The sequence below is a fragment of the Corvus moneduloides genome, chromosome 27 (genome assembly GCF_009650955.1).
Source record: "Corvus moneduloides isolate bCorMon1 chromosome 27, bCorMon1.pri, whole genome shotgun sequence".
NCBI lineage: Eukaryota > Metazoa > Chordata > Aves > Passeriformes > Corvidae > Corvus > Corvus moneduloides.
The window spans coordinates 4,662,468-4,684,800 of record NC_045502.1 but is presented as its reverse complement, the minus strand read 5'-3'; the positions used below and the strand labels follow the sequence as shown (position 1 = coordinate 4,684,800).

Genomic DNA, 22,333 nt, shown 5'->3' with positions numbered 1-22,333 from the left:
TGGAGAACATTACTCTCCCCACTCTTGCAGGTGGGGAACTCAGACCTCTCTAAAGCAGCACTTGTGACTCATTCATGACAGGGTTCATTTCTACCCAGAGCTGCTGAGAACATCTGGGAGCAGTCAGAGAGCTGGGAAAGGGCCAGAGTTTCCAAGGGGCAGCTCCTGTCTGTGTGCCAGGCACTCCTCTGGCTCCAGCCCCAGCACAGGGCACCTGCAGCACCCAAAGGGTGCAAGAACTTCACACCCAAAAGAGGAAGCCCCACCAGCTGCAGGTTAAAAACTTACCAAGCTGAATAAAATGGGAAAAGGAAGCTGCAGCAAGTCCCAGCCAGAGCCAGACACAAAATCTGTGTATGCAAATGTCCAGTCACACTTGAGATAAAACAGCAAACACACACTCCCTGGTGGGGACAGCATTCAACCCCCCCGGCAATCCCTACCCAAAATACACAGTGCAAATGGACAGCCTGGGAAAGTAATTGGGATTTCCTCCTTTATTTGAAAACACAGGGGAGAAAGGGCATTCCAGCATTTACAAGCGAGGGGTGGGAAGCAGGTAGCCCCCACCCCAGGAGTCACGGAGCATTGCCCATGCGGGGGCCCCAGCCCTAAGAGCACTTGAAATCCCCAGCCAGCACTTTCAGAAACATCTGGAACCAGATGGGAATGTCCATGAGAACAGAGCAAACCCCTCTCTCCCACCACTCTGCCCCCGCAAGGCACCCCAGATCTGCGGCACCCCCAGCAAAGCCTCACAGCACACGCTTCAGGAGGGAGCAGCTCCGGGGGGATGTGTCCATCCCACACCCGAGCCAGGAACGAATGCAGTGCTGAGGGGAAACCAGTCTGCTTTAAAATAAGACAAAGCTCTGTCGAGGTCTGGCTGCATCCACCCTGTCCTTTGGAATGGGAGGGAAATCCCTCCCTCCCAACACCACTGGCATTATGGATAGCTCTGGAGTCCAGCTGAGCTCCACACTTGTTTGAACCTCACCTTCAGCCTTTATGCTGTCCTGGGGATGCGGGAGGGTGGGAATGAGCAAGAGGAATGTTGCAAGAGTGCTGGAGCCACTGGTAGTTTCTGCTCCTGGATAATTAACCTTAATTGTGCAACAAGCCTCTGCTTTACCATCCCAGGCCTGAAGAAACTGTGCAATTATAAAGCACCAGGAATACTCAGGACTCTGTGGTTCCAAGGCCTTGCACAAAGGAACCATCATCCCTCTGCATTCCCTGCTCTCCAGAACTGAGGTCAGAGCTGTTACCGAATGCTGTGACTCTCTGACGGATGGGCTTACCAAACTACTAAAACATTCTTGAAACAGTGTTAGGAGCCAAACAGCAAGTCAGCCTAAAAAAATGAAACGTTTCAAACTCTAGTGCAAATAAAGCAAAAGCAGAAAAACAGCAGGATCTAGGTTGCTAAAATTAAATAATATTAACACTCGCCCTGTACTGTTTGCATCGATTCCCACTCATTTTCATGGTCTCTGTGTTCTCCAGCACCTCCACACAGTCCCTTTTGAGGCCCTCTTGCCCCTGAACTTGGGGGGACCCCATTCCTGCCTCCCCCAACTGCACGAAGGCACCTCTACTGTGCCCACCCCGAAGCAGCCCCACTGGTCCCACAGGGGACTGAGGCAGGAAGGTACAACTTGAATTGCGTTAAGGTCAGTCAGGCTAATCAAGGCTCAGAGCTGGACCTCAGGCTGAGGCTGAGGCACAGCTGTCAAACAGCAGGAGGCCCCAAAAGGGCTGTGACAAACCAGATGTTCTGCTCCTGGGGAACACACTGGGCTGAGTTTGCAGAGCAGGGGACGTGTCATGGCCAGGGAAGTGAAAGGGAAGCCGAGTTCTCACTCGGCACCCGGGGATTGCACACACTTGTGGGGCGAAGGTATCACACGATCTCTCTGCCAAGGGAACACCTGGATTTTCTACACACTATTTATCACACCTACAGGAGCTCATTTGGTTATGGAAATGACGATTCACATTGCTCTAGAAACTCCTGCTGGTTTCCATCTCGGGCAGGCAGCGGGTGAGTTGGCCAGACAAGTCTGCCCAGTTCCATCAGGTGCTCGGTGTTGGGTGCTTTTTGCTAAAAGCCCTTCACCATCTGGTATGGCTCCCTGTGCCCAGGTGTGTGCAGTGCAAAACTGACATCATACCTGAGGATGCTCCCACCTGGGAGCCACCGTCACTCCGGCTGCCTGCCATGGCTCAGGAAGCACCAAAAAGCCTTTGGAGGGGCTGAGCACCTGCCCAGGCTGGAGTTCAACAGGAGCCACAGGTATAAAAAGACATAATTAAAAGCCAGCAGATTGCTGAAAACCCTTGTGTGGGCAGCGAGAAGAGCCAGTCTCTGAGGGAATAAGTCACTGTAAGGGGGAGCTGCAGTGAGTCCCCTGTGTGAGCAGCTGCAGGCTGGTGTCTCCCACTCTGCCCTGGGGAGTCTGAGCAGCATCTAAGGGGAGAGAAACGTTTTTCAAACACAAGAAAGGCCACGCTCCCCCTCACACCTCCTAAGACCTCCTGCCACTTCCTCCAGACCTGGTTTGGGGGGGAAATTATGCAGTTGCAGAAGATGTCCCCTCATACAGGTCCCCAGCATCTGCCCTGCACAGTGAATGCTGGCAGTGCCTGGAAGCACCTTCCGAGACATGGAACCACTGGGGCCAAGCTGGGCAGGGGCAGCCAGGGATCCCGCTCCCTGCAGAGCAGGGCACCAGGACGTGGGTCCAGACGGATCCTGCATTGCAGGGAAGGGCTGTGGTGGAGGGAAGGGACCACCTCGCATACCCCAAACCACCCCACAGGGATCCCCGGCAGCCAGGGAGGCGGCACGTGGAGCCGGGGCTGGCTCGGTGCCTGGTCAGACGTCCGAGGTCCGGATACTTTCATCATCCAGGTCAAAGGCGAACGGCTTCTCCTTGGGATGCTGCGGCTCTGAGTGGTGCCGCAGCCGCGTGCCGGGCACGGCTCTGCCATCGCGCTCCGCCAGCGCCGACACCGACACCGAGTCTCTGAGCGGCGCCGGCCGCTGCCCCTCCGCCTGCGGCACCGGCGTCCAGGGCTGCCAGGAGGAGGTGGAGGGGGCCTTGAACGAAGCTCTCCGCTCCTCCGCTGCCGGCCGTGGCTGGGAGGGGGCCGAGGAGCCCCCGGGCCTGGCCATGGAGGTGCATCTCACAAAGGACATCTCCTGCAAGGACAGAGCAGAGTCAGGCCAGTTAGACAATCCACTAAATAAATAGCTTGTACATTGGCACAATCTCCATTTGACACTAAGTATGAAACAGAAAGTATATGACCTACCCTGGGGCGGGTTTTCAGGGCCTGGACTGCCCCTGTGATTGCCCGGATCCAGCTGTGCATGTCCTCGGGGCTGTCTGCCTGCAAACACACCAGCCCCAGTGAGGCTCTGCCTCCTGCCCTGTGACGGACACACAGAGGCACCAGCTGTCCTGGCATTCCCAAGGCTCTGCTCTGCCTTTTCCTGCTTTCTCAAACAGCCCCTACTATAAATAATCCCAAGGGAGAAGTGAATCCCCCTGAAGTTCTCCCTCACACCCATGTGTTACAACCCCATCAGCTCATGTTCGCTGGTGAAGGACTGTAGGGAACAGCCCATTTCTTGAGAGATGAACTTTCTGCCCCAAAAATTATCCTGGCCTCAGCTGCTCACCTGGATGTAGAAGGTCCTGGAGCTCGTTATGATTTCAAAGAGGTTGTCCCGCATCAGGAGGTCACTAGAAACAGTGAGAAAGAGACAGTCACACCCCAGCTGCCATTGTGGACAGAAAAAGCCCTGTATTTATCAGCGTCTCTGGAGTGTGCTAGGGAGGAACATATTGAAGGCAAACCTTGGATCTCATTGGGATTTTGAGAAGAGTCGAGATCCCCAGAGAGCTTCAGCCAGAAACCTCCCAGCTCTACCATCAGCTGGCAAACCCCTGCCCTCCCCTGCCATAATCCACTGCATTCCCAGCTCGTTTTAAATATCAGCTTGCTATTACTTATTAGGAATAAACAGTTGAGAGATACATTAATGCATTATATCTTTAGTTCAGCTGAAGAGGTTTGTTTTCTCAGGTTATTTTTCATTGCAAGTCTTTAGGTTACTTTGATTTTATCAGTGTTTGCTGCAATATCTTGTTCCCGAGACACTGCAGCCGCCTGGGCTAGTTTAAAGCAAACACCTCGAGAGCCGCTTCCCATGAGCAGCTGGAGCAGCCCAAGCTCCCACTGGCTGCTCTGGCCTGACACAGCCTGGGGCCATGGCAGGGAAACACGGGTGGGAGCATTACCCAGACTTGACCAGGCACTCGTGGGTCTTGCAAACATCTTTCAAGAGAATCGAACGCAAAGGCTCCTTGTCCTGCAGAGGCGAGAGGAGACGGCGATGGGCTTGGCTGGCCCCGGGGCTGGGATGTGCCTCCCCCAGAGGTCCCTGCACCAGCGCAGCAGCGGTGCCAGAGCCCTGCCCGGGGTCCCCGGGGAGCTGCTCACCTGCTCACACTTGTAGTAACTGATGGAAAACTCATCCAGAACGAAGTACCGCCGCTTCCAGCTCTTCCTCTGGAAGAGAAGGAAATTGCTCGGTGCTCAGCTCTGCCACTCTCTGTCGAGGTCCTGCACCCAGAGCATCCTTGGAGCACCCCCAGCCCACGGGGAGCGCCAGCCCCGGGCCGCTCCCCGGCACTCACCACGTTCCCCTGTTTGACGCAGAAGCCGCTCTTGAGCGGGGGTGGCCCGGCGGGCGGCTTGGCGGCCGAGGGGGGGATGTAGCTCTGCGAGCGCCGCAGCAGAGGGTGGGCGGCCACCTCGCTGCCCTCGCCGCTGTCCTGCCACCAGAGAGAACAGAGTCACCGTGAGCAGGAGGGCAATTCCCTGATGGAAGGCAGGACACCCAGTTGCAAGGAAAAGCCACCTGACACAAGCCCCGCGTGAAGTGTGAGCCAAGGGCTAACTGCAGTGCTGAACATGGGCAGGGGAACGAGCCAGCGTCCAGAGCTGATGTTCTCTCATCATGTGTAGCTTTCCAGGCTGCTGCCTTGGTACTATTCACCCTTTTGGCAACCATGTGTTAAAAACAAGAAATCAGAAAGGCTGCAGAAAAGCAATTTGAGGGCTGAAGATAATCCCCTGCAGCAGGGAGTTAATAGAGCTCATCTGCCTGGCTCGTCATGCACCAAGAGGTGACTCGACTGCACCACTGAAGGTATGAGGAGAACAAGAACCACCAGACAAACACAAGTTAGAAAGGAATGCTTTCCAGTGGGAGAAGGCAATAAAGTCTCTGGTTCGCATCTTCAGAGCAAAGTTCTCCCAAAGATACTTGGGTGTTTGGAGTTCAGGAAGAGAAGCTGTGCCTCCTCCGGCCTCAAGCTCTCCCTCCCCAAGTGCAGCGCTCACTGCTGTGAGCAGAGGGGCTGTGGTCATGACTGTGTGCCCAGCACCCACCCCTGGCTCCCCCGAGCACATCCCAGTGCACCCCAAGGGCGAGACCCTGCCCCGCCTCCAGCATCATCCCAGCAGGGCCCTCCCTTCCCCCAGCAGTGCAGAGGATGGTTGAGACGAAACATCTTCTGCACTCAGCTTCTTCCCCATCCCTCCAACCCCTTCCTCCCACTCAGCTGAGGTTTGAGCATTGCCATGGCAGCAGGGTGGCCCTGGCCACTGCCAGCCTTATATGGCCCCGTGCAGTGCCACTGCCAAACCTGCCCGCCCTGCACCTTCCAGAGCTGCTTCAGTGTCCCCAGGACGGACAAACAGCTTTTTGTCTGGCCTCTAAGTGCTGCCCAGCCCCTCCGGAGAGCAGTGAAGCACAGCTGCAGCATGGCCAGGATGGGGATGCCACCCACGCCCCCTGCCCAGGGCTGCACCAGCTGTGCCAGGCATTACAGATGTGGTGTCCAAAGCCAGAGGTGAGGACACTCCTGCAGCAGGGAGTGTCACATGCCCAGGAGCTGGGGTGATGCTGCTGGCCCGTCTGGGGGTGCGGCCAGAGCGTGGGACTCCCCACTCAGTCCCGGAGCAGCGGCTGGGGCACAGCCAGGAAACCACAGACACGCCCAGGAAGCTGCAGCAGGAGAATGGCCATTTCACACGGGGGAAGCAGCAAGAGCACGGAAATATTCTGGCAGCTGATGCACCACCTCCAAAAAACCCCTCTGCACCCCACAAACCTCCGTACACCGCTGCATCCTGCCAAGCCCTGCAGCCAGGGAAGCATTAAAAGCATCTGCCAGCAGAAACTGCTGCAATGATCTAATTCTCTGCTCTATTTTTAGTGCTGCCACTGATAAGAGCTGAAGTGAGACCCAGAGCTGGACAAGTGCCCAAAGGTGGAAGACGCTGATGGCCACATGCACACCCAGCTGCGTGCCACAGCAGGGGATGCAGAACCACGGAAAGTGGTGCCAGCCACCACCCCCAGGACAGTCCCTGCGGCTGCTGTGGTGGGGGCACCAGACACAGGCTTCCTCTGCCCTGGGTACCTCAGGAGGAGATTTGGACCCAGGACATGTGGGTGGATGGCAATGGCCAGGAAGCTGAGCAGATTCATGACCTCCTCCTCCTCACACCCCTCATCTCATCACACTTCAGAGTGAGACAAAGCAGAGGTGTTCAGGGCGCTCAGAGCTGCCATTTATACCTGCAGGGGAAGGGTTTGCAGGCACGCTGTTTCCAGAAATGAAAGTGCAAACCAGCTCACCTGGTTGATGGAGATGGGTGTGTGGACCACGACCCCCCCAACAATCTCGGTTTTGTAGGCCACCTGGGGCTTCCTGTCCTGGGCCACCACCGGAGGCTTTGTGATTTCCGTGGCCGGTGGGACGCTGCCGCCCTTGGGCACCTGCGGGAGAAAGGAAAGGATGAGGGGCACAGGGTGACCATGCTGGGCAGCCCCACACCTGCACTGGGCACCCCCACACCTGCACTGGGCACCCCATCTATGTCTAATGCAGCAACATCCCTTTAAAAAACAGCTCTTTAACAAGCACCCCAGTTAGGGAGGGTGTGGAACCCCCTGGGGGGCAGGAGACACCCAGAGGAGAGATGAGAGGTGCTCAGTGATTAAGCGTCCCTTCACAGGCGCCTGTGATTTGCCTCTGCAGCTCAGTGAGTTTGTGGGACACTTGCTCCTTTAATTGTCCCCGCTCCACTTACAGCCAGCCTTAATGAGGAGCTGGGTCTGGCTAACGAGGCCGAGCGGCGTGGCTGCAGTGACAGCCAGGCACTGCTGTGACCCCAGCGCTGGCTGCGGCCCCGATGCGAGCGGCCCCGCACCCCTGGGCAGAGGCTGTGCTGCAGCAACACGGCCCCCAGCACTGTCATCATCCCCTTTCCCTTCCCAGCTCCCTCCCTCTGGCACCTGGCTCTGGACAGAGAGGTGAGTTTCCAAGAGTCCCTTCCCAAGCCTGCACTTCAACTCCCCTAATGCCAACCCCCGCTCCTGCCTTCCCCACAGAGCAGGGCAGAGTGGCAGCATCACCCACACCCCGGTTAGCCCCGGGTTTCCCAGCCAGCCTGTGACAGCTCCTCCCTGAAGGGCTGGATGAGCCGGTCGGCCAGCTGCGACACAGCCAGAGTGGGGAAGGGCTGGCCAAAATCAGGGTATGGAAATCACCACGGTTTCTTGCAGAAGCAGAAGATTCGTCTCATTCTCCTGTCACCCCAGCTCCCACCTCCACCAGCTCACCAGACTCCCCCTGCCCCACAGGCTGCCCTGGAGGAAACTGCTGACAGTTCACCCAGACACAGAGCCCAGGCAGGCTGCAGCTACAGCTCTGCCCAGCTCTGGAGGTGGAGTCTGTGGCCAATATTAGCTGGACCTAGAAAGAGAAGGCACGAGCCAGAGCAGTCTGGTGGCTGCAGGCACAAACGTTGTCACACTTAATGTATTTGCAGAGAAAAAAAGAACATACAAGCTAGGTCTGGTCTTGCAGATGAGTTTCCCACAGAGACTACAACATGGCACTCCAGGGATTTTAAAGAAAAATCTCATTGATAGCCCTCAATCCTAAACTGTTTACATGATTTTTCTTTACATTTAGTTTACATACCATGAACAACACGCATCAGCGCATGATCTAGTAAAATTCTGCTCACATTAAACTGCTCACTGCAGTTCAGCAGAAGCCCCCAACCCTTTCACAGGGACGACCCCCCCCCATCCAGGCAGAAGCCATCCCGAGCCCCCAGTGCAGGCACTGCCAGCTCAGCATCACCCCCAGCCCGGGGACAGCGCTCCCGGTCGTGCTGCACAGGGAGGGAGCGCAGCACATCCCCATTGCCCAGAGCTCCGGGCAGCTGCGGAGCACAGACTCTGCGAGGTACTGGGTCAGTGACCATTAGCTCACGGCTCTGTGAACACACCAGTAAATGAGAGGAGATGGCAGATGAACCCCTCTGGATGCAGGCACAGCCTGCCTCCCCATGCCCCACAGTGCAGGGCATTCGCTGTGCCTCATCACAAGATCCAGCATTCCGGGAAGAATAAAAATTGAATAAATAAGTTATTGAAGCACAAGAAAGCCACCCTTTGACAGCCACAGTGAGGAGCTGGCTGGGCCAGATCCTAGCCAGCAGAAGCAACAGGAGGTGGAGGGCCTGGAGCAGGAGGGGATGTGGACAGCACCACCAGGACCTCCCTGAGGCACAGCTGCTGTTCCCTCACAGCTGGGCTGGGAGGGCGAAGGAAGATACACAAGTAAACCCCAACCACAAGGGTCCCTGGGGATAGTGGAGGGAACAATTGAGAAGAGCATTAAGTAACCTACCGTAATCTTACTGGCCCTGTTCAGCGCCTCCACCCAGTCCTGCAGGTCCTTTTGGTCACTGGCTTGCAAGAAATAGCGCTGGGACAGAGCGTTGATAACTGCCAGAGAAGGGAAGGACAAGGAGAGCTGGCAGCAGCCGGAAGGATTAATGGGACAGGTGCCCACACTGCGGCCTCCTGTGGCAGGGTGTCCCCCCACAGAGCCCACCAAGATCCCACTCACTCACCAAAGCAGAACGGAGTTTTAGGCTTCTGTTTCGGGGTGGCAATGCTAACCTGTGACAGAGCAAGTCAGGGGAAAAATTAGACATAACAGCACATGCTAATGGTGGGCACAAGAGCTGGAAGTTTCCACCCACCCACCTTGCTCCCTGCCTGGGCTCTGCCACCCCAGGCAGGACCCCTGAGCAGGACCCCACGCCTGTGAAGACAACTTGAGCTACAGCACAGCTGGGCCAGCTGACGGGAACTGGCCCGTGTCAGAGCAACGCTGACCACATGCAGCAGAGGGTGCCGGCTCCCTGGGGAAGGTCAGCATGGAGCCAGGACTTTCATCCCCTGCATCCCCTCAGGCACTGGCTGAGCTGCGCAGCAGAGGACAGAAAGCTTTCAAAGGACCTGAAAACATCAGTTCTTCTGGATTAACACAGTCACTCTCACCAGCAATTAAAAAAATTGAGGGAAAGTAGTGGTGGTTTTTCCCTGAAAAGTAGGAATCATTTATATAAGAATAATATTCCTTGGGGCTCCACAAACAGCATTCATGGAGTATTTATTCTGACAGTCCTCCTCCTTCAAAGCCAGCCCATAATGCTTTAAATATGTTTTCTCAAGCAAACCTCCATTTTTCTGGTATGTTTACTGTTGGTAGTTCCAGCCACTGACAGAACCCAGCCCCACAATTTGTGACCAAATGCTGTCCTGCAGCAATTTTCATTTAAACTAAAACCTATATAATTTGTGAGGCTCTTTCCAAAATGGGGAAGGCTCAGCCTCCCAGCATTGCTTCATCTGCGCTTAATTTATAAATCATGATTCAGCAGGAACAGAAAGATCTGTCCAATTCTATATCCAGCTCCAGGATAAAGCTGAGCTGAGCGTGGCGTGGCAGCCACAAGCCCCCCACTCCCCCACAGCAGCTGAGGGGCCACTTGCAGGAGCAGGATGGTGGCAGCTCCACTCTCCACACGCAGCCACAGCTCCACTGTCTCAGTCACCGGCCCTGCAACAGTTGTTGCTTATTGCACTATTCCTGCCTTCCCATGGAGACTGGATAACACCCTTAAGACACACAAAAGCGAGTTTCCAGAAGGTCTCATCCTTCAGGGCACTGTCCTCTGGGCACAGGGGAGAGCTCCTGAAGCACTGCTCAGCCGATTGCCAGCTCTGTGCCCAGCTCACGCCGATACCACGCTCCTGTTCCCACTCAGTCCTGGCCACCCCATGTCCTTCCTCACAGCAGAGCAGCTCCTCTTCCTCCTGCAACCTGACCTTGCACCCCATCCCGTGCCAGTCCAGGGTGAAGGTGAACACGGTCTCAGCAGCAGGATCCCTGTGCTGTAGGGTCCCTCCCTGCTCCCCACAGCCCACTCAGGCTTCATCCCAGGGAGATGGTCACGAGCTCAGGCAGAACCAGGACCTGGCCTCGGGTGCTTCCAGGGAAAGCCATCGCCCCTCCTGGGAATGCCGCAAGGATAAAGGGAAAACAGGGAGCATTCACCTTCCCTCTGCCCCACCCCAACACTACCTTGGAGATATAGGTCAGCTGCAGAGATCCGACAGCACCTGCTCCAATGGCCAGGTTCTGCAACACACAGAATGAGCAATGGGAGGTAAATGACAGGGAGAAGGTGGCAGGGGCAATCCAGCCTGTCTTTTGTGCCCTTGGGGTCAGGCAGCAGCTGCCATCCTCAGCCACTTCCCTTTCCTGAACCTGGTTCAGCTCAGCAGTGGGACCAGCCCTGCTGTGCTCCTCGGGACAGTCCTGGAAACCACAGAGGTCACAGAAGGGCTGGAGCCTGGTCATGGCCATGCTCAGCCACGAGACACTCTGACACAGCACACACCTGTGGGGACCCGGAGGAGAAGCCTCCACCAGGGAGGCCAGGATGTGCCTACAGACTCAGTGACAACTTCACGGACATGCCCAGCATGTGCCTACCTGAGGATTGTCCATGTACCACAGGAGGTGGTTGGCCTGGGTGTCCAGGATGAAATATCTCCGCAGAAACTTGCCACAGGTCTCATTTTCTTCAATGTCCAGGAACCCGCAGATACGGTTCTGTCGATCCACGTACGGCATGCCGAGCTCCTTCTGGCATCACCCTGCGGAGTGGGGGCAGGCAGGGGGAGGTGGGTGGTCTGCTAACACAGCCCCAGCTCCCCAGGGAGCTGCTCCCGCATCCATGGCCACCCCAACCCAGCCCAGCCAGGTGTGCGGGGATGCCAGCGCAGTCACTCAGCCACATCCGAGCTCTCTAGAGGCAGACGGAAGGGACAACTTACCAACCCATCACTCCCAGTCCCAAGAGCCACCAAACCCCACGAGAGAGGACAAAGCAGACACAAAGGGTCTAACATGAGACACCAGATCCCTGAGAACCGTGGCGAAAAGTAATCCCAAAGCAGCACGCTAGAGAGCCTGAGCACACTCCCAGGAAACAGGGAACAATCTGCAACTCCAGCAGAAAATCTGTGCAGCCAGGATGTCGAGTCAGCAGGGAAAACGATGACCCATCACAGCAGGGCCACGCCATGTCCCCAGGTCTGCCACGGGCACGGACCCCCCCAGTGCTGCCCCCGACCCAGGAGTCTCCTTCAAGGCCCCTCAGCTGCAGTGGGAATGCTGTCGTCACTTCCAGCCCTGTGTGGGGAGCAGAAACAGCGCCAAGAGGCACGGGTGGGCAGGACACGTCCCACTGCCTGGGCAGAGCCCTCTCCCCACGGCACAGGATGGAGGGCAGGGATGAGAGCAGCCGTTACCCAAAGGATGTGAGTGAACCCAGTGTGGTTTGTCTGGCAGGAGAGTGGTGATCACGCAGGTGCCATAAGCAGAGCTAGACAAATAAAAGATCTCATGCAGAAAAGGAGGAAATACTATTTTTGAGCTGCAGTGGAGTGGGGCCCGGGGAGGCAAGGGTTGTGCAAGAGCTGGGGTGCAGCTGCAAAGGTAGAGAGGCAGAAAAAAGTCAACCCGCTGTCAGGATCTCAGTATCTTATCACCAACATTTCAGAGATGGGTATCAGGGCTTGGCTCGTGGGGAACCATGCTGCTGCAGGGCGAGAGGTTGTTTTAGACCAACAATGCTGCCCTGGCACAAGGGTTTCTGTGGCCACTTCAAGTCTCACTGCTTTTTTGTGGGGTTATTTCTGCGGTGGGGAAGCACATGGAAAGCCAATCCCTAGGTACTTTCAACCATACCAACACGTTCAGACCAAACCTCATAAACTCTTCCTTCTGCTGATAACAAAAGTTTAGAGATTTCTGCTTAGGAGATGGATGAGGAAGAAGCAGAGTGTGCCACAGGCAGCGCAGAGATGAGCCCCAGCTCCACGCGACACCTCTTGGGACTCCCTATGTCCCACCACCACCACCCTTCATTACCATGGGCTCATCTGGGAGACCACAAAGCAGCTCAGCCCTTCTGTGCACACTGACCTCAGGCTGCACTTGGATATGCACAAATCTCTGGGCAGAAGAGATTGGGATTGCCCCACACTCTGCACCAAAGTCAGCTGGGTTCCTGTCCCCTTACATCCCACTGCCCACAGGACACAAATGGTCTGTCTCTTTGGAGTCACCAAGAACTGCACTTTTCCATAAGAAAAGGATAAAAGTAGCATCTCCATCTGTGCCAACATGTGGGCCACCCTGCTCAGGAAATCCAGGAGGGCCAGAAAATGCTCAATTTTCTAGTGAAGCACATCAGAGACTTCCAGGACTCTTTCCTACCTCTGAAGCAACTGATTTGTCAGCTTTTTCAGTCACAATATCCCAGCAAAAAAGACACCCCTTTCCTGACTCAGTGAATGGCATGGCAAGCAATTGGGCTACAGAAGATTAACAGCAAAACCACCCCCTTGCCTGCCTCCTGAGATAAAGGGAAGTGCTTCCCAGGGAGAGGCAGGAGGTGCAGGGCACCGTCCATGCAGCACCCAAGTCCCCTCTGCAGCCACGGGTGGCTCAGAGGCCTCGTGTGCAGCCACACAGCCAGACTTTCCAGGAAGCACCTCAGGATGCCACCGCACTTGTCACAGCGGCCCGTGCCCTGCTCTGTCCCGGCAGAGCTACTGCCACAGGAGCAACCCAGGAACACTGCAGCAGAAAAACCCGAGGCACCGGAGACCCGACATTTGGAGCACCGCAGCCGTGCGGCCGGGAGGCATCTCCTCGGCACCTCCCTCCACAGCACCCATCGCACCTGTGGGCAGCCACAGCATCCTCCTCCTCTCTTCACACCGCTCTGCCCTGCTGGCGGCTGGGGCGCAGGACGACTCCCCGTTCCAGAAGCGCTGCGACCTGCGGTGCCCAGTGCCCCGCGCGGCTGAGCCGCAGCGGCTGCAGCACCACTTCCTCTTACCTGCTCTTGCAGAGGAGCTCCCAGAGCTCACGCTGCGACGTCTGTCCCGACCCACGAGACAGACGGGGTAGGCAGCGCCCAGCAACTCGCTCCTTCTAATTCCAGATACTTGCCTTAACGAAACTATCAACCTGTTGGGAGAAGGCTGGATACAGCTCTTCATCTGGCCGCAAAGAGTCGGAGAACACACAGAATAGCTGCAAATCCCATGCCCCAAACATGCTTGCCCCCAGCCTCACAGACTTTGGGCGAGGATGGTGCCTGCAGCACTTCCGGAGCTCCCACGGGGACCCCTCCGCTCCCGGCGGAGCCCCCCTCGCTGCCTCCCGCTCCCCTGTCCCGACCCTTCGCTGCAGGAACCGTCGAGCAGAAGCCGCTCGCACCGTGAGAGGGCTCGACCCCAGCCCGAGCACCGACGATCCAGCTGCAGGGACCCGAGTCTCCGCCAGGGACGGGGGGATCAGCTTTGGGGCCGCCTCCCCACCGCTCCCGGAGCCGCGGGGGCACGGACGCCTCCAGCCGCTCCGACGCCGCAGCCCGGGAAGCCCGGGGAGTCGGGGGAAGGGGCCGGAGGGAGGATGGGGACGGGACAGCGAGGGCTCCCAGCCCGCCCCGCCGGGTCCCTGGAGAAGCGCCCAAGAGCGAGCGCTGCCTACAGGACACGCGTGTCCCCCGGGCACTGCACTTACCCCGCGGCGTCCCTGGGCTGCGCGCCCCGCGCATGGCCGGCGGAGCGGGCGGGGGGCGGCGGGGCCGAGCCGGGGCTGCGGGCGCTGCGCACGCCGGGCGGCGGTGGGAGGAGGACGGACGGGCGGGCGGGCGGGCGGCGGAGGGGGTGTGCCCCTGACTCCGCCGTCGCTTCTTTCCGGGATAATTACGTCTGTCATTAGCAAACCCGGCCCCGGATGTGAGTGCGGGGCGCGGGGCGGCTCCCTGGGGCGGGGGGTTGGTGTCCATCCCTCCGTCCATCGCCGTCCGTCCGTGTCCCTCCGCACCTGCCGCGGCCCCGGCCGGCCGCCGCAGGGCTAAGCTGCTGGGGGGACTGGGGGCCAGCCCGGTGCCGGTGCCGGTCCCAGCCTGTTGAGGGTCCTCTGCGTCCCCCAGGGCCGCCCAGTCCTAGGCTCGGGGCCTTCCCGGTGAATCCCCCCAGACCCAACACAAGACCGCTCAGGATGTGCTTGAGGCTGGCACTGATGGAGATGAGCCGCCCAGTTCGGGTCGCGGTTCCTGCAGGAGCATCTCTCGGGAAAGCTGCTGCTGGAGTGAGCTCGGGGTGGATTTGGGGAGCAGGAAACACCCGCTGCCCGCCCCGTGCCGCCCAGGGGAAGCCCCCACTTTCTCTCCGAAACTCCATCTGGCCCCGAAGCACTTTCTCCCGGCGCGGGTGAAACCGATCCTGGTGCTGCCGCTGCCGCCGCCGAGGGTGCGCAGGAGTCTGGCTCACGGAAACCCGCAACCCCTGTCCGTCCCACGCGAGTCCGCTCCTTCCCACTGCTGGCTGCCTGCTCCCGGCATCCTGGAGGTCTCGAGCCCTGCCCCGCCACCGCTGCCTCCCCCTCTCCCCCTTCCCTCCCTTTGCAAAGACTAAACTGTTCCACGGAGTATTTTTGTACCGAGGCATCTCCTGCAGCCCTTGTGACCCGCCGGAGCCTGGGCCAGCGCCGAGTTGTGCACACCGTCACACGGCAGCGAGTCACCCTGCTGCTCGCCCTTCGTTCGGAGAGCCTGGCATTTCTCCTAGACTTTCCAATGTAACCTGCCTGGGGGACAAGCAGCCCCTGGAAGTCACTAAGACACCCCACCAGCAGATGAAGGGTTATGAGGGAAGTCCCGGGGCAGGGCACGTCTCTGCCCCAGGGCCTTTGGAGGTTCCACCAGCAGACAGAGCCCCCCGCAGGAGAACACCCTCCGTGTGCCCTGGGGAAGGAGCCGGATCCACAGCAGACAGGGAATAATCTGCTTTCCAGATGCTCCCCTCCAGTGGAAGCAGCCCAGCGACCCTCTTGGCATATGTATGTTAACCTTCACAAAACTGTGTCCATGTTCTGCAGGACTTCCAACCCTCTCATCCTCCAGCACTCACCGAGGTCTCTGTTCCAGCAGCATCCTCCAGCTGTGAGTTCCACGGCTGGATCCGCACGGGCTGAATTACTTCTTTTCTTCTGCTCAAATTTGCTCTTTTCAGTTTCAGTGCCTGTTCCCCTTTTCCTCGTGTGCTGACAGGGGCAGACTCCAGCAGACGGCTGCTGTTTGCTCCTCACCCTGCATTTACAGTTCTTGTGGTCAGATTCTCATGGTCCCAGCCATCCTTCACTCCCTTCATCATTCTCCTTTCTGTTCTCCTCACTCTCTTCACTCACTTTCACCATTCTCCCTCACAAAACCAAACCACACCGAGCACTCCTGGGGGTCTTTCCAGCAGAGCTTTGAGCTGGGGGACCACCTGCAGCCCCAGACCACAGAGCAGCCTCACATCTCCCCCCATGTCTTCGCAGCCACAGAAACCTCTCTCCACAGCCGCGACTCGCGTTGCAGAAAGCAGCCCAAAAGCATCTCCGTTGGACCAACGGGGATGAGGGGAATCTGCGCTGGGATCCCGGGCTCTGCCTGGCAGAGCCCTCCGGCGTGGCACCAGAAGCCAAACCGGTTCGATTCGGTACGTCCTCTCGCTGCTGTGGTTTCCCTGTCAATGAGAGGCTGCGAACACGGTTCCCAACGGCAGCGTTTATTGGACTGGCGGCGATGGGACGCCTCCCACAGCGAGCACCCCCCGCCCGCGTCCCTAGGCTACAGCAGCGAGCAGCGACGCGGGGCCGGCCGCCCCGCCGGACCCCTCAGAACCAGCCCAGCATCAGCGTCCCGGCCAGTGCGGTGGCCAGCAGGCTGGGCAGGGGCGGCGGGGTGACCCCCACGCCGTTCCGGGAGCCCCGCGCCGGCCCGTTGCAGTCGTCGCTGAAGCAGCATCGCACGGTGGCCCCGCCGGAGCCGCCGCGGCGCGCCTGGTCACAGAAGGACTTGTAGGAGCAGGACTTAATGACGCTGTCTGCAAGGAAAGGCAATGCGACACGGGGGTCAGGCACTCCCGGGAACCGGGGGTTTCACTGGGAGAGGAGAAAGAACACCTGAGTCCCGGCGGTACGGATGCGGAATAAAAGGATCCCTCTCCTGTCCGCAAGAGGAAGCCGCCTCCTGCTCCGCCTCGGCAGGTCCCCTGCTTCTCCTCGCCCTCCGGTCCCCAGCCCCTCTGGACCCCTCTAAGACCCTACGGTCCCACCCTCCTTCCCCCTGGAACCCCCCAGTCCCGCCCAGCGCCCCGGCCCTCCAGCCAAGGGACTTACTGGGTGCGGTGATGGTGGAGCAGGCATCGGCGTACTGGGGGCAGCTGTGGGATCCCTGCTGGTTGCAGTCGTTCTCGTTGGATGCGACGCATTTGTGGCATTTCAGTGCTTTACCTGGGTGAAGATGAGGAGGAATGAGAGTGGCAGCGAAGCACCATCCCAGAGCCCCCAGTGCCCCGCCAGAGTCTGTGGGTCTCCACGGACACTGGTGACCCCCAGCCCAGGGACGGGGAGTCACAGGCGAGGGTTCGCAGCCGAGCCATGAGCAGGCACTGCCATGGCATGCAGCAGGATGCAGGATGGGGCCTCACCTGTCCACAAAATTAATGCAAAATTCTTCCAAGTGTGACTCAAAACGATGAGAGCTAAACTGGGCAGGTGAGCTCTGCTGAGTCCTTGCCCTGCAAAGACTTCCTGAGAGTCCTGAAATTCCTTTTACAGTAAAAACCGGTAGACATAATATTTAAAAAACCATCCTAGACCTTTGTCTTCTTGTGCCAGATTTCACTTTAGTAAGTAATTTTGGGGGGAGAAGGAAGAATTCGTCCAACCTGTGGGAGTACCTCCCACGAACTACACTGTACTCAGGAAGCTCAGCCCAAGGGTGCTGCCTGGGACCAAGCACGGTGACAGGCAGTAGTAAAGTGCCAGGCAGATGCGTGAGTCGGGAGGGACGAGCCGTCTCCAGATCGTCCTTAAAGGAGGCCACAGGCAGGTTAGATAGCAGCCAGCCCCTCTCTCCTGTGCGTCAGAGCCGACAGTGGTGCAAGAGCTGTGTGACCCCTCAAAGCATACACACACCCCAGAAAAACCCAGACCTGAAGATGCTGCTCCTGCCTGAAATGATGAATCCTTGATTTTGATGGGGATGGATAAACTACCGCCGGTATTGGAGATGGAACTCGTCTCTGCTTTGCTGACGGAGCAGAGCCCTCTCGTGGCAGCGGGGCCGGCTCCTGCCCAGAGCTCCCAGCTTCATCTCAGGGAGAGAAAACCCATGAACGGGGAAAGTGGGGATTTCATGGGGTCAGATGCCAGTAAGTTCCTGCCAGTAACCCACAATGACCCGGCTTCCGCTGCTGGGTTGTGTTGTGTCTCCTTTGCTGTTCTTCACAGCGTGGCACAGCCTTTCATCTGCCCCGAGCTAAAAACACAGTCACATTTGTCTTGCCTTGGTCCAAAGATCCTGGAACTGTCTGGAGCTGCCCCTACTCCATGGCGTTGCTCTGAGCAGTGCACCAACTCTCCTGCCTTTTACAATGGCTTTTTGTGACTATGCCTTGGAGGAACCAAGTTTTAGCAGGGAAACACAGCTCTAGCCACGAGAGGCTGCAGGGTTTTGGCTCAGGAGCCTCCATCAGAGCTCTGTGGTCCTTGCTGGGCACCACATGCCTGGGCTTTGTGCCAGTGGCAGAGAGGCAAGGGACAGGAGGCTTCTCTGGGTGGTATTCAGAGGGGAAAGCCACCCTCCCCCCAAAAACATCATTTTCCTGCAGGGGTGGGAGCAGCAAGGGACAGGGGCACGGTGGGCTTGTGCCAGCCCACAGGCAGGTGACAGGGATGGAGCAGGAGCAAGCGCAGGAGCAGCTACAGCGATTTACCCGACCTTGTGCTGCCTGGAGCCAAGGGACACTTACTTTCTCCAGCCAGGGACGTGACGATGGCCAGGGCCAGTAGGGTCTTCAGGGCAGGCATTCTCAGCAGTGTGCAGTGTGGGGTGCGTAGCTGCTGTTTTGTCTTAAGGTCTTACAGCTAATCTGCTTGAGTGATTGTATCGGGGGCTGGGATAACACCTCACTGCAGCCCCTGGATAATGCCATCTTAGCCGGGGGGGCAGGACACAGCTCCCCAAGGACATGGGCCGGCCTGGGGAATGGGAGTGGGGCAGAGCCACACTGGTGCCACTGGATGGGGCTGGGCTCTGCCCCATATCCTGCTGGTGCCTGCTTTGGAAACCACCCCTGGACACAGAACCCTGTGGTGGCTTTCAAAGATCGTGATCAAGCCCACCTGCTCCGTCCAGAGAACAACCCCTTTCTTGTTATGAGTAGCAGCCAAGTTGGGGAAAACCCCTCGAGAGTTTCCAACCCACCAAAAGAGAAGTGCAAGAGAACTGAAAACCCCTACAGGGCTGGGAGCCCAGTGGAACAATTCCTGCACTCCCCAGCCCCCAGGGCTCCATCCTTCCAGAAGGATTTACCCAAGGCCACGGAGGGTTGTCAGCGCAGGGATTAGGCCAAGGATTCTCCTGCCTGACATCCTGCTGCTGCCTCAGCTCTTCCTGCTGTCTGAGCTCACCACCACAGCTCAGCACCATCACAGTGTGGTGGGAATGGTAGGAGTCAGGGGGCCAGAAAAGTCATCCCAGGTCTGAATTTCAGAGCGCAGGAATGCAGATTTCAGGAACAGATGATAACTGTGCTTATTTGAAACCAACTGCCATGTAAACCACATTAATAAAGACAAGGCAGACCACAGCCCATTCTCGAAGGTAAAGCCAACTCCTCCAAAAACTCTTCACCAACCTCACAAACACCAAGAAAGCTTTCAAGAGTGATAAACACAGTTTTTACTCAGGCAATGAAACATGGAAAAAATATATTAGTAATCATTATAATAATCTCATTTGTGTGAGTATAACTCTTACAAATATTTACCTGACATATAAAAGGGAAATTATCATACATATAAAACCGATGGCGATGGCAGTTACACACATGGCTGGAAGCAGAGGGATGGGAGTCAATGCAGAGGAAGTTCCTGCCTGGAGGAGGTCACACTAGAGGGATGGGGGAAGAGATCAGTAGTTGGGGGTTACTGGTTGGCACTTGGTTACAGACAGATCTGCTGGCAAACACACACTGCAAACAGCAACAGCAGCACGGGCAGCGCCCAACGCTGCCAGAAAGGGGCATTTAAAGTCTACTGCAAGGAACAGACAACAAACACACCCAGGCTGTGACACCGTGCACAGGGACCTGCCTTTCCCTGTGCTGGTCACAGGGACACCATCACCTCGGCATGTCAGAGTGCGGCACACGAGGTGCAACCATCCTGCCTGTTTGCAAACACACACCTTCTACTTTATATAACTATACCCACTACATAAGTATTTATATATATGTAACTATAACCATATTATAGTTAATAAATCATTCCGTAGGAATCTTCTTTGCCCAGACTGGGGTGCATGCAGACAGGCACGGGAATGCGACAGCACCGGCTGGAGGAGGCAGCACGGCAGGACCGGGTGACACTGGGGAGCAGGGACAGGAGGGATGGAGGACTCTGCCCCGTGCGTTATCACAGTGGAGCCATGCTTCGCAGACAGCCCAGAGGGGAAAGTTGCAGCAGTGACTGTGCTGTGCGCAGGTCCGGGGTCTGGGGAAGTGCTGAGTGGTGAAACCTAAACTTCTGCAATTACCCATCAGCTCCAAGGGCCAGAGCAACGCCCCAGGGAGAGACTGACCTCAGACTGTGACACCTTGAGCCAAGACAGCACACGAGCATCACGGCCCTGAGCAAGGCAGAAGGCTGAGAGCTGCCACAGTCCCATCTGGGACCTGCCTCCCACACCGGGGCTCCACCAGCCTCACACGGGCACCTTGTGCAGTGCACCAGTGACCAAACCAAAATCCAGCCCTGAACCAGCCTTTCACCAGCTCTGAGAGGTTGTGCAATGCTGCACTCTGGTTCCTCAAGAGAAAAAGCCAACTGCCCAAGAAATCTCTGCGTCTCAGGGGTTTGCTTTACCTGCACAGACTCCCAAAGGGGAACAGAAACAGTCCTTGTTGATCATATGATTGAAGCTTTTTCACCAGCCCAGGAGGCGGACAGGTGGGGAGATCAAAGGGGTTGAAAAGAGAGGGGGAAAAAAGGTTTTTCCTTTCTGTCAACTGTGCAAAGGGTGAATATCCAGCACAAGCAACAGGTGCACTGCTTTGAGTGGTGTCAGCCACTGGCTTCCCTGACCAGTCCACCACTGGGATAACTGGGGGCTTGGGCTGGGAAGCTGTGTGCTGGGGCAGGCTGCTGACACCTTTGCTTAAGTGTAGAATAAACTCTCTCTATACATTATATAACTAATAAAATATAATCAAGTGTATGGCTCTGGCTTAAACAGGTGTTTGCTCTGCATGCTCAACACAGGGAATTAGAAAATAGAAGGAGAAGAGCTCAATTGTTACAAAAAAGTAGCAGCAAAAAGGTTTGCGAAAGTGTTTGACAGGCTGGGCAGGAAACAGTCCAAACTGCAAATATTTCCCTTAATTCACACTTTAGGACTATCTGTTCAAGGCAGAGAATCCTCCACCACTGCAGCTACTGCAGCAGCCACGAGGCAGCTCAGGGTTCACTTCCTTTCTCCTGCAGCCTCTGAAATGGGGCTTTGATCTGGCCATGGCACGGGGAGTCACCAGCAATGGCCTTGGCTTTGCACGTGTTCAACACCAGGTCCCCCAGGCACTGGAGGGGCCAGGGCTGCAGGCAGGGTGGCCAAGGGGAGGATGGAAGGGCAGTCCCAGCTCTCCAGAACCAACATCTCCCTGTTTCTCAAGCACCTCTTGGTGCCACAACCTCCTGCCTCCCTTCACCCAGACTCTCCCTTGAGAGGACCGAAGTTACTACAGGTTATGTGACTGTTTCAGTGCCCTGGGGGAAACAAGTCGTGCCTTGTGTCAGCACCGTGCCTGACTGGAAGGAGTGAGCAGAGACCCCAAGTGCCCATAAATGCTCATAAAGTGCACGAATGCAGAGATGTCAGCTCCCTTCCTCTGAGGCTGGCACAGCCAGGGACAGGGAGATGCTGTGCTGGACTTCACCCACGAACCAGAGACCAGCCATCCAGGTGCCAGGTCTCCTTCCCCAGCACAAGAGCCAGCCAGCAGCACCCCTGGCATCACCCACATCCCAGGGCAGGACCTACCACGTGGCTGGAACTGTTCCGCTGAGCACGTGAGGACAGTAAGTGACAGTGGGGACACAAACAGACCCAGCCCAACCAAGGGGGACAGAGCCCAGGCTGTCACCTCCCACCTGAGAGCTGGCATTGGTGCAGACGGACAGCGTGGCAGGTCCTGGGAGGGACACACAGGCCCAGGCTGACCACAGGATTCCCAGCCTGACTGCAGGGATCCCAGCCCCGGAGCTGTGGGAAGCAGACAGAGAGAGTGAGGAGAGTGGCTCTGCTCAGGAGCCACAGGTCCGGCAGCCAAGCGGGGCAGCTGGACACGCAGCTTTTCTGCGGGGAGCCCGGGGGTAAGGCAAGGTGCTCAACGTCACGAGAAAAGCGGCCAAGTGCAGAGTGCTGGCGAGGGGTGGTGAGACTCAGTCTGACTTTCCCAGTTTCGCTATCAGCTCGTCGCAGATCTTGGTCAGCTCCTCAATCTCCTGGTTCTGGAAGAAAAGCAGACCTTGGGGACTCCCATGGTGGCACAGGTGGGGGATAAAACCTGGGGCCATCTGCCATCAAGCCTGCGTAGGAAGGGGCAGCCCGCTCCTACACCTGCCCTTGCAACAGCTCCTCTGAGCATCCAGGCACTGTGCGGGCCCCTGGGCTCACCCCTCCTCATCCCAGTCAGACCCCAGAGCTGCAGAGATTTCCAGCAACCCAGCCCCAGCTCACATCT

The 22,333-nt window shown here is 57.4% G+C and overlaps 2 protein-coding genes across 10 annotated transcripts in view; both read right to left on the bottom strand.

Moving 5' to 3' along the window:
- Positions 1-473: 473 nt before the first annotated feature.
- PLEKHA2 (pleckstrin homology domain containing A2) lies at positions 474-16,794 on the bottom strand. Of its 5 annotated transcripts, none has more exons than XM_032092238.1 (12): positions 14,058-14,144; positions 10,950-11,113; positions 10,536-10,592; positions 9,016-9,064; positions 8,790-8,887; positions 6,722-6,862; positions 4,710-4,847; positions 4,513-4,581; positions 4,311-4,381; positions 3,689-3,752; positions 3,319-3,396; positions 474-3,205 (listed from the first exon to the last, which is right to left on the bottom strand). In XM_032092238.1, exons 2-12 carry the CDS (start codon positions 11,088-11,090, stop codon positions 2,879-2,881), a joined length of 1,233 nt encoding a protein of 410 aa, XP_031948129.1. In that variant the 5' UTR covers positions 11,091-11,113; positions 14,058-14,144; the 3' UTR covers positions 474-2,878. The 5 variants fall into 5 exon arrangements, with proteins under 5 accessions (XP_031948129.1, XP_031948130.1, XP_031948131.1 ...); XM_032092239.1 differs by lacking the exon at positions 14,058-14,144 and adding an exon at positions 13,752-14,041; XM_032092240.1 differs by lacking the exon at positions 14,058-14,144 and adding an exon at positions 13,210-13,720.
- The window catches only part of TACC1 (transforming acidic coiled-coil containing protein 1), a 32,492-nt gene continuing 26,236 nt past the window's right edge, over positions 16,078-22,333 (bottom strand). For all 5 annotated transcript variants that reach the window (XM_032092234.1, XM_032092233.1, XM_032092230.1 and 2 more), the window contains 3 exons: positions 18,344-22,100; positions 16,707-16,820; positions 16,078-16,411 (listed from right to left, as the gene is read on the bottom strand). In XM_032092234.1, coding sequence (XP_031948125.1) covers positions 22,032-22,100 — 69 coding nt within the window. In that variant the 3' untranslated portion in view covers positions 16,078-16,411; positions 16,707-16,820; positions 18,344-22,031. The remainder of the gene's footprint in view (positions 16,412-16,706; positions 16,821-18,343; positions 22,101-22,333) is intronic.